Source organism: Triticum dicoccoides, chromosome 7B (genome assembly GCF_002162155.2).
Source record: "Triticum dicoccoides isolate Atlit2015 ecotype Zavitan chromosome 7B, WEW_v2.0, whole genome shotgun sequence".
NCBI lineage: Eukaryota > Viridiplantae > Streptophyta > Magnoliopsida > Poales > Poaceae > Triticum > Triticum dicoccoides.
This window is the reverse complement of record NC_041393.1, coordinates 70,433,219-70,445,274: the sequence shown is the minus strand read 5'-3', so window position 1 is coordinate 70,445,274 and position 12,056 is coordinate 70,433,219. Positions and strand designations below refer to the sequence as shown.

The window sequence follows — 12,056 nt, the reverse complement described above, 5'->3', positions numbered from 1 at the left end:
ATTATGGGACAGGGAGTAGTTTACAAGGCGGACCGTTTTTATTCAATTATTAGAACGGTTGCACGTAGAGAAGCGGTATGAAATTTGTTTTTTCCGCAAAGTTTGTATCTTGCCGACATCGAGAGATCCATTTGTCTCGCCTACATAATTGACGAAGTGGACCGGCCTAATAAGTGTGATACGAGCTGTTTTCTGAAGCTTCCAATAGTGGTTCATGGAATCTTACACCCGGTTTTGGCCAGTTTTGGGAAGGTTTCACGCGCCTTTTTCCTTTTTGTATTTTTCTATATCGATTTTTAGTAGTACTTTTGGGTTTTCCATTTTTCTATTACTTTATTCCTTTTTATTTTAAAAAATACATGTTGTCACCTTTTTTGAATGTTGAACTTTCATATAAAAGTTGAACATTCTTTAGATACACTTTGAACATTTTTTAAATATATGTTGATCACTTTTATCAAAATACATGTGGAACTTTTTTGTAAAATGGAAATTGAATATTTGGAAATGGACCGTGGACTCTTTTAAACACACACTGAACACTCTTAAGTAACTAGGAGAATAAATTGTATATTGTATGAACTTGTTTTAGAAATGGCATACACACACTTTTAAATGGATGAATATTTTTTAATGTGGTGAAGAATTTTTTTTCATGCTATGAATATCTTTTTACAGATTACACAATTGTTTTGCATTACATGAACTTTTTAATGCACGGTGAATTTTCTTTAAAAAAATTAAGTAGAATAGATGTGGAAATGTATATATTTACAAGTTACCAAAATATAAACAAATGTAAAATAAAATAAAAACTAAAATCAAAGCAACAAGGAAACAGACCTACCTTTTTTAGGCTAATGAAACATACCTACCTAACCGTGAGCGAGCGGCTAGCAGAGCTAGTGAGCGAGTAAGAGCTTGGCCGCCCCATCTAGGGAAGTGCTTGAGGCGACGCCAACATGGGTCTCGCAACGAGGAAACCTAGACGCACCCCATTTTAAGCAGAAGCTATGAGCTTACAATGTACTAATGGACCTATGACACTTTTGGAAATCTAAAATAAATGGGCCTAGAGCCCATAACTTTGAACATAAACTACCTTGCTGCGAAGCCATTTCTAACTGTGAGGTTATGTAATGATGATACGTCCACCACACAATTACACTAAGATTCGTGCATTTATGCTCCCACCTCATGATTGTATCTTTGTATCTCTCAGCCCCCACTCTTTGATCTTAGGCTGGCCATAATGTGAGTATCATAAATAGTATCATACATGCCAACTATATATTTTTCGCTGAGGTGACACACAAATGAGAAAAAAGATGACTGAGTATCATGATATGACACAATATCATATTAAATGATGTATCATTACGTGTAATGCATTGCAATAAATGATGTCACTATAATAGCAAGTTATAATACTATGCATTTTGAAAGTAATATCATACACTAGTAACGTATTCATGATACGGTATATGATACTTAGCCTCATGTTTACGTTAAAACTAGTGGTCCCACCCATCCCCACCCACCCATGCATGACACATCCTCTCTATCTCTTCCATATGCATGCATGACACGGGCACATCCAAATCTCTCTCATCTCTCACCCAATAAATTAGTGGTTTTTACTTCTCTTTTGATAGCTTTAACCATTCATATCCTTTAAACTAAACTTTGATTTTTGAAATTGTTTATATAATTGATTTTTTTGGCGACACGGCCGTTAAAACCACACCAACCTTGAATATGTTAAACAAGTTTAAATTTTGCAATTTTAGTCTTACTAAATTAACTAAATATATGGGTTAAGTAATGAAATATTACGACATCATTTTTGTTGAAAAAATGGATAAGGTTGAGATAACTTTCAAATGGTGAAATTGTCGAATACTCTTTCGAAATAGTTTTATTGTTTCATAAAACGTGTGTCAATAATTGCAAAAAGTAGTGAAATATTTTTTTAGATATTTTCTAAAAATGTGAGCATTAATTTCAATTTCATATTTCCTTATTCGATATTTGTTTTTTGAACTAACTAAAATATATTTTTGAAATAATAGAAATGTGTGCTTTGAAAATAATAATTGAAATGGGTCTTTGAAATTAATTAAAAAGGACCAGTTGCTAAATTTGAAATTGGTGTTTTGATATAAATGGGTCTTTTGACATAATTGAAATTGGTAATTTGAATTGAACTCGGTCGTTTGAAGCAATTGAAATGGTGTTTCGGAAAAGTCACAATTAGCTTATTAAAAATTAAATGTCATTTTGAAATTATTGAAATGGGAATTTTGAAATCAATGAAATCGGTCTTTTGAAATAATTGAGATTGATCGTTTGATATAATTTAAATTATATAAGTGTTTTCCAAAAAAAATTGAAATCGGTCTTCTCAAATAATGGAAATGACTCTGTAGAAGTAATTCAAATTGTTGTTTGAAAGAACGGTGGGTATTTAGAACATAACAACGAAATTAAATACACGTCCTTTCTATGGTGAGGAGAATGCATGCAATGGTCTTCCTCTCTACCCTCTCACTTTCCCTCCTAGTAAGCGCATTTGTATTCCTCTCTCTAACTTTCTGTTTTGCACAGAAATGTTTTCTCAAATTATATTACTCCCACTAGTCCATATTAACTTTCGTTGATTTAGTACAAAGTTATAATAAATTAAGGATAATTTATATGCATCGGAGGGAGTATATAATTATCATGAGTCTAAATGGAGGCAACAAACGATGGATGTGTCATGGGCATGAATCAAAACCGTTAGATTTGCAATTTCTACCTTGGTGGGATATGTGCAGAAGTCCCAGTTATACGTACTCCCTACGCAAATCCCTCTCTAGTGGCAAGGGCATGTAACGGCGAGGCATCTGCCATCCATTTTCTATTAGATGTGTGCGTATTTTTTCCTTTCCTTGTGTCCTCTCACAACAACCGTTTGAACCTCTTTCATTAAGTCTAACTCAGGTTGTCTTGTCTATAGCCCCACCACCACTTAGAGAGTGACTATGGGAGAGCAGCACGCTACACGTGGTCTATTCCACACAAAGTCCATCATTTTATTATATTTATGAAAAAAATAGATGCGTTATATCTTCCGAACCGAAATTTTGTTTATGGTTTTTGCATATTTGAATTCTTCGCAATGAAATTTTTAGAACAATATCAATATCTGATACATTTCAAACTATTTCAGACTTCATTGTTTTTGTCATATTTCAGTCCACCGAAATAAGCAGCTTTCGAGAAATAGATTTTAATGATTTCAAAAACTGACTTCACTCATTTAAAAAATTTAATTTGAAATAACTAAAATTAGTTGTATGATTTTTTTAAATATGTGAAGTGAATTATTTCAAATATGTGAAATTTATTGTTACCATGTGTTAAATTGATTATTTCAAATATATGAATCATGTTATTTGGACGTGTGAAATTGTTTTTTATATAGAACATTGTAATGTGTATAAAATTGATTTCAAATTTGACTGAAGCAATCAATCTGTAAAATGTGCAAAAAAAAATTCTTGTGTTGAGTGAAACTAGTTTTTGGAAACGAGTTTTTTTTATAAATGTGGGAATTATATTTTTTTAGTTGAGTGAAATCAAATTTTGAAATGAGTGATTTTTTTAACTGAGTTAAGTCACTTTTGGGAAGGAGTGAAAATCAATTATTCAAATGAGTGAGATACCTTTTATTATATTGGTAAAATTAGTTTTTCAAAATTAGTGAAATATGTATTTTTTAGCTAAGTTAAGTCGCTTTTTGAAATGAGTGGAATCGGTTCTTTGAAATGACTGGTTTTTAAAAATATTAGTATAATTATTTTTTGAAAATGAGTGAAATCTCTATTTTTCTAACGAGTGAAAGTATTTCATTGAGTGGGCTGAAATTAGTGTTTGGAAAGGAGTGTAATATGCTTTTTGAAATTTCTTAACTTAAAAAATGTGAAATTGATTCTTGTAGTGTGTGAGATACACCAAAATTGAAATATGATTGAAACATTAAAATTCAAACTATTCAAAATGCTTCCAAGATCGGTCTTGTTTTAAAGATCTTATCGCTTTGGATTCAAATATATAAGTTTCAAAAATGAACCTTTCCAAATGTCACATTGAAATAAATACAAGCCTTTTGCATGAGAGAGAGAATGCATGCATCCGTCCTTTCCTTCAATCTCTCATACCTATAAAAGCTGATACATACCTGACATGCAATGGTTGTATTCAGATCTCCACTCTTCGAATTGCACACCAATGAATTTGTTAATTTATAGTCTCTATATTGATTATAATAACATCATATATTATGAGACGAAGGGAGTACATGCACAATTGTCACACATCTCAAAACAAGGTTCCAACGTCAACGTTGCATACCCTTGCCGGTAGAGAAACTATTTCAGTACTCCCCTACGCCGTAGCCAGCTAGGAAAGTATCAGGTACTCCCATCCTTGGGTACTCCCGGTGCTCCAAGTTAAAAATATATATTCATAAATGTTTTAAAAAATCCTGGAAAAAATGTGAATGTTCGCAAGGAATTTAACTACATCCCCTAAAAATTTCAGGTCCAAACTCGAAATGCATATTAAGAAAAAAAGTGTAAAATCTGGCATGAATAGTGTAAAAAGGCAAAATTAACATTGACACTATTCACATTTGGATTTCACTTTTTTGTTTCTCATTGTACATTTCGAGTTTGGACATGAAATTTCCAAGGGTTGTAGTCACATTCCCTGCGAACATTCACATTATTTTTTTGGAATTTTTTTAACATTTAAGATTTATTTTTGAACTTGGAGCACCGGGAGTACCCAAGGATGAGAGTACCAGATATTTTCCCGAAGCCAGCCATCTCTAGTATCCACAGTGAGGAGCAGAAAAACAGAAGAAACTCTCCCTCTCACACACACGCGCGCGCACACACACACTGACACGCGCGCGCGCGCACGCACCACATCAACCAATTATATCTAATGTGTCAAATGTGCTACTGATTATTTGACAATTCAACAGTCAACTCTGTCGCGAGAACCGGCTAGTTCATAACGCTATCAGAAGCTACGCAGAAACCGCAGTCGCATACTACATAGCAAGCTAGCATAGGTACACGTACCTCCCCGCTGTGGAAGTACGAGTGCACGTAAAACGACTGTACTGTACTAATATATGCAGTACGACCTGAGTGCATGCACGTACACCATTGACTTGGTTCGTGTATAAACTAGTAGAACGAACGTCTCCGTATGAGAATGTTCGAAGCCACTGCTGATTCCCTCGCTTAACTGCACATACCATTTTCATGACCTAAAGAACTTGAGCGGATAACCTCAGGACTGAGCTCACCGTGAACTGATCAAACAAAGCTACAAAATCTATTGCTTCCCCCGGCAGAGAAACACTGTACCAGGTACCACCGGCCGGCCGAAACGTCACTGCGTTCGCGAGCTAGGCAGCGAGGCGGCTGACCGGCGATCGACCGAGGATGCTCCACGAAATTCACCCATCGCCCGTCACAAGCTCAGTAGCTCACTCACCTACGTAGCTTAAGCTCGATTCCTGTATATAAATGCCGGTGCTGCACTGCTCCTGCTCCGTATATATGTAAAGCACACAGACACAGCAAGTAAGTACAGTACACAGGTGCAGAGTTCAGTCTCGTGCCATGGCGTGTTCGGCGAGGCGCTGCCTCTCTCTGCTCGCGCTTTGGTGCACCGCCGGGTCGTTAGCCACGGCGGTACCGGCGCGGCTCGGCGTGGTGCTGGACCTGACTAGCGACGTGGGGAGGAAGAGCCTCGCCTGCATCTCCGTGGCCCTGGATGACTTCTACCTGAAACGTCCGGGCTGCAGCCAGCGGGTGGAGCTATGCGTGAGGGACTCGGGCGGACAGGCCGTCAAGGCGGCGCAAGCTGGTACTCCCCCACTTCTTTTTTTTCAACTTATTTCCCTCTCTTCGAACGTTATGGCGGCGTTTTTATCGCCAACCCATATGCATCCGCGTGAACAATATAAACTATAAATAACTAGCAAGAAGAATAAAAGAAATCTACGAAATACAGACATCGGATGCCATATCGTCCAGCTGCACACAAAGTTTCGTGACTAAGGCCCTTTTTGTTCGGGCTTATTATGCTTCAGCTTCGCAGCTTTTTCACTTTGGCTAAAGAGCCAACTCCCGCAAAAAAAATAATGCTAAAGAGCTTTAGTTTTTTTTGCTTATATCATCATATAACAATATTGATAAAAGGCTGTGGGATCACTCGATGCGGAGGCCGACGGGTATCCCCTCTTTTCTATAAAAAAATAACAATATTAATTCATAATCCAAAAGCTGAAGCCAAAAGTCACTATTTAGGAATTATTTTTTGCTTTTAAGACAAACTAGAAAAACTTCAAAAGCTGAGCACAAACCCAAACAAACAGGCCTAAAAGACTTCTATGGTGCCCTGCGCCAAACAACAAGGTGCTCCAAAAAGCCTTTGTTAGATCACCGATTTCTGTTCTGTTTGTACATGACACCACAGACGTAAGCCTCTTCGATGCCTAAGAATTTTAGAACATTTTGAATATTTTTACCATTTTATTCCGAATTTACTGTTTATGCGAGTGCATACGAGCTCGTGTGCGGAAAGCAAATTTTGGACAAATATTTCATTTTGCTAAGACAACATTTTGATCAATAACCTCTGTTTATACTACTTATGCTTTGTCTTCATGTAATTTGTACCACGAGAGATATTTTCATAAGAATTTAGTTATTTGTGATTTTGAATTGCATAAACTATAGGTGTATTTGCCGCTATAGGTGTATTTGCTTTAGGTAAATTCTGGATTATTCTGTGTATTTACTAAACCCCCTCCCTCCGAATTGGTAAGACCATTAATTAATTGTCAATAATTACCTCTCTAATCAATGTTGTTACCAGTGCCACACAAAAAAATGATGTCACCAGGGGCATTTCTATCATAAATTACCTTTCTAACAATTTTGACCCTTTGGGCATTGAGGCTTAGGAACTACACATACAAAAGTGACCCTTGGGACATTGTCACAATCTTCATAACAAAATTTTGACCGCTAATATTTCCCACAAACAAAATGAGCCCTAAATAAGACCATGTTTTCTACGGTAATCTCATAAGTGGTGATTTAATCCACATCTAAAGTCCATTTTTTACGCAATCATATTAACTCACTAGAATATTTATGCCCCTGGTGCAATGCATGGATTATTTTTTTGAAGTGGACAAGTGACACATTTTCCTCCCAACCATCCAACAACACATTGATTCTCACCCGCAAAAAAAAGCACATTGATTCTCACAGTAATTCTTTAAATTTGATAGATGCTTTTGAAAGAACAGAAAAGCTCAAAAGGTGTGGTAAGTAAGCAGACTACATTTCCACTGTTCACACAAGTCCACGCCCAACACTCGAGAAACAAGCATCTAAAATAACCATGTGGTAAGCAATCAAAAATATTTTAAAAAAACCAAGCATCTAGAAAACATTCGAAAGACCAGTGAAAGCCCATCTATTTCAAAAAAAGGTCCAAGCCCGTGAAGTTCGCAAAGAAAGGTCGAAGCCCATCACTGTGTTGACCTCAAGCCCTCAAGGTGTTCGACGCTTCGATCCCGCGCCGCCGGCGGCCCTGCGAAGGTCCTCGCTCACAAGGTTTCCCCTCTCTTGCCTCTCTGACTCTTCCCGTCAGGTCCTCCGCTTGCCTCCCCCGTCCGTCGCAGAGGGAGCACGCCGCCGACGCACCAGCCCCCCCTAATTTTCCCCCATTACTTCGATGCATTTGCTGCGAAACCTCTGCGCATAATCCAAAAGTTTGACCTATTTCTTAAGCTAATTTGTAGTGCCTGTGATCTTTGCAGCCGATGATCTTATCAATAATGCCCGAGTGCAGGCCATCATTTGGGTTCCTCAAACATCGACAGAAATAGATTTCCTCTCCTACCTGGGCCGCCGCCACCGCATTCCGGTTCTCTCTTTCTCCGGCATTTCCCCAACATCCTGCACCTTCTGGCTAGAAGATCCTGCAACAGCTTCCAGGGGTCACAGCAAGATCGGCTTTACACTTGACAATGACACTATAACATTTCTTACTCCAAAAACTGGTAGACGAAATGACAGGAAATTACAGACAGGAAAAGCAAGGATGAACTGCAGAAGCCATAATAAGACGTTGCTCAGGATTGCGGTGCCGCAGAAAGAAGGTTTTGAAGATTTTGTGCATGTTGCCGATCCGAATACCAGTTACCAAAAGGTCACTGGCTACAGCATTGATATCTTCGAAGCCGCTATGAAGCAGCTACGTCGTCCACCACGCTATGAGTTTTATGTCTTCCATGGTTCCTACGATGCGCTAGTAGGCAACGTGTCTTCAGGGGTTAGTGCGCTTTTCTCATACATACTTGCATGGTTTGACTTGTAACATTTAGTTTTTTGCTACTAGATCCATTTTGACCCCTATTTTCTGGTTGATAACAGGTGTATGATGCAGCAGTTGGTGATGTTAGCATAACTCCTGATCGAGCTGCTGACACAGATTTTACAATGCCATACACACAATCTGGAGTGTTTATGCTTGTGCTCGCTGAGGACGAGCCAGAAACAGTTGAGTGGAAATTTGTGAAGCCACTGAGTTCGGCACTTTGGTTTACAACTGTGGGCTTCTTCTTCTATACTGGCTTTGTTGTGTGGATGATTGAGCGCTCCAGAAATCAAGAGTACCAGGGATCAAATTTGAGACAGTTCAGCACCGCTTCTTACTTCGCTTTCTCTACTTTGACATTTTCACATGGTTAGCACTTCGTACTTAAACTTCTGGGTAATATTTGATGTCTGATAAGAGATTCAATTAGTTTACTACAGTAGTCATGTACTAAATTTCTTGGTTATTCCATGCGCAGCTCAGACTATTAGAAGCCCCTTGTCAAAAATTGTTGTGGTGGTATGGTGCTTTGTGGTTCTGATTGTAGTGCAGAGTTACACAGCAAGCTTGTCAGCCATACTAACCGCAAAGAGCCGCCGGCCTTCAGTGACAGATCTGAACCAGCTCCAGCTCAGGAATGGCTCTGTTGGACACCAAGAGGGGTCATTTCTGCGGTCCATCTTGATAAAAAATTATTATTTCGACAAAGATAGGCTACAGAGCTACATAAAGAAAGAGGACTATGCTGATGCTTTGAGAAATGGATCGGTATCAGCTATCGTTGATGAGCTTCCCTTCTTGACATCATTCCTCTCTGATCCTCGGAATAAGGAAGACTTTAGGATGGTTAATCTCATGTACATGACTCCTGGATTTGGTTTTGTAAGCTTCTCAATCTAAAGCTAAGTATATTCAGCATTTGTCCTTTAAGTGCTAGTATGTTGCATCCTAGCTAGGGACAGAAGTTAGTTAGTGCCGTCATGTTTTTTATCTTCACTTTAAGTATGGACTTTCTAAGCATGGGCGTACATCTACCTATATCCATTAATAGTTTGGATGTACTGCACCAAAAATTCTGACAAACATACTTACATATTGTAGTGCTAACTGCTAAGCATATGATTACCCACAAAACATGTTTTGCTTTTCTTCAGAGAAAAGAAAATAATACACTGGCAGCACAACAATTTGTTCATTTGTATCATGCTTCTTTACCTTGATCATGCCTGCCATTTTGTATTAAAATGTAGTGCAATCATGATTGTTTTTTGACTTTGTACATCTCCATTCCACTAAATTATATTCAAAGTTACGGGTTTACCTACAACCATGCTTACCTTTTATCTTCAGGCATTCTGTCTAGGTTCGCCGCTCGTGCATGATCTTTCTACTGCCATCTTGAACATAACTGGAGGCGACGAGGGATTGAGGATTCAACGAAAATGGTTAGGCGCAGATCCACAGTCGTCATCGGTGGGTGATGGCAGCTCCGACCCTGATTCCACGCAAATCAGTTTGCCAAGCGTCGCTGGTGCGTTCGTCATCACCGGAGTTATTTCGACTCTCATGCTGCTGGTAAGCATTGGGAGGCTGGTTCATGCCAGCCGTACCAGTGGGAGAGTAGCTGATGTGGAAAGTTTCAATGGTGGTGGTGGTGACAACGTCGGCCAAGATTCTCTTCAATTGGAGAATGGCAACATAGGCCACGATTCTGCTGCCTCGGATCAACCCCTCTGTGAAACCGCGAACAGCGAGTCCCATTGGCGCTTTGAGAATGCTGGTGGCCAAGAGGCTTGTCCAATGCAGCAGAATGGCATGCACAGCGGCTCTGCGGCTGCAGAATCCATCCAGATTGAGATGAGAACTGTCTGACATGAAGTTGATAGGGAAGTGCAGTATCCTCAAGGTGTATTGTGAACTTGTGATCCTTATTTTTGAGTACCCTGTCATGTTGCCTTGAATTTGTAATGAATAATAATAGTAGTGTTTAGCAGAGTGTAAGGTTTTGCCACAATCAGCTACTTTTGTAAACTAATACAGTACTATTGTTTCGCGGAGTGGGTCGCTCACTCGGTTGATATATTTTTGCGGTTTTGGCATGAGGGATATAGGCTGTGTTTGTTTCAGCTTCAGGAGCCAGTTTCTCGTGGAAAAAAGCTGAAACCGGAACAAACGACTAAACATGGGCAGCTTCGTGGAGACAGCCCAAAACAGCTTCGGCCTGTTTTACGTGTTATAGCCCAAAGCGACCAGATGCGTACTTTCCCAGCGAAGCTGGTAGGGATTCGTTAGGGTTTTTCTCCTCTAGGGCGGCGGCGATCAGCTTCCCCCGTAGAGACCGGCCATCCCCTGGGCCTCTTCTCCCCGCCGGCGGCAGGGAGTCGGGGCTCGTGTTAGGGTTTGTTACCGCCCGCGGATCAGAATTCTCGGCAAGAGAACATGGAGGATGTCGCATCGGGATCGGGACAGGCGGTCTCCGATCTGGAGGCCATGATGGAGGAGTTAGGATTGAAAGAGGACGATCTTCAAGACGTTGTGATCGAGGATGAAGAGCTACCGGTGGAGACGACGCGGTGGATGGCAATTGCTAGGGTTCACACCGGAAAACCCTATAGCCAATACTGGTTTTTCAGAAACATGAGGGTCGCATGGGATTTGGCGAAGGAGGTAAAGATCCGCCCCCTCGAAGATAACCTGTACACAATGCAGTTTGGCTGCCTCGGTGACTGGGAGCGCGTCATGGAGGAAGGCCCGTGGCAATTCAAAGGGAAGGCCGTGGTCATTGCCCCGTAGGATGGATTCACTAAGCCATCAACAATTGAGCTGAACAAGATCGACATCTGGATGCAGATACATGATCTTCCGGATGGGTTTTTCTCCAAGATCAAGGCTCTTTCGGCCACGGTGGGGGAGTTCATCTTTGCAGAGCCAAAGTCCCATGACTTCGAAGGTAATTTTGCACGGGTCCAACTGAGGATTGATGTTACGATACCACTCAAGAATGCAGTTTCTTTGGTTGTCAAGAAGAAAGAGGCTGTCCAGAGGGTGATCTTCAGGGTGAAATACGAGCGCCTACCAGATTGGTGTGCTGTTTGTGGGTACATGGGTCACCTCTATAAGGAGTGTGGCGATGGTGTACACCCCCCGAAAGCTCTTGTTTTCAAAGACCTAAAAGCTGGTTGGTTCAAAGGACCGGGTAATGGGCCAGGAGAAGGTCGCAGTTCAGCTGAGGGCCATGGATCTCGAGGAGGTCGTGGGACAGGCAGATCGGGGAGGGGACGTGGTCGTGCACGCGGTCCAGCAGAGCATACTACCCATGAAGATCTGAATGAAGGTGACAGTGAGCAAGAGGACAGAGATGTATCCATGATTGAGGCTGACAGAAACAGAAAGAGAGGAGCCGGGATTGTTCCCTCGGTGTCAGCACCCGGTGCAAGCAATCTTCTGCTACTGCCGGGCCCAAGTGATCACCCACCCAGCCCTTCCTCAAAGCAGGAGCAGAAAAGGAACAAACCAAGCACGTCGACAAGTGAGAAGAACAACGGAAAGAACACAGCTGCAAACAAAATACCTGATGCGCGTTTGGCGGGCTCCCT

At 40.5% G+C, this 12,056-nt stretch overlaps 1 protein-coding gene across 1 annotated transcript; it reads left to right on the top strand.

The window, feature by feature from the left end:
• The first annotated feature begins 5,684 nt into the window (after positions 1 to 5,684).
• LOC119338633 (glutamate receptor 2.7-like) lies at positions 5,685 to 10,332 on the top strand. The gene is made up of 5 exons (XM_037610926.1): positions 5,685 to 5,931; positions 7,901 to 8,415; positions 8,517 to 8,829; positions 8,939 to 9,342; positions 9,811 to 10,332. The coding sequence occupies exons 1-5, from the start codon at positions 5,685 to 5,687 to the stop codon at positions 10,330 to 10,332; spliced, it is 2,001 nt and encodes a 666-aa protein (XP_037466823.1).
• The last annotated feature ends 1,724 nt before the right edge of the window (positions 10,333 to 12,056 follow it).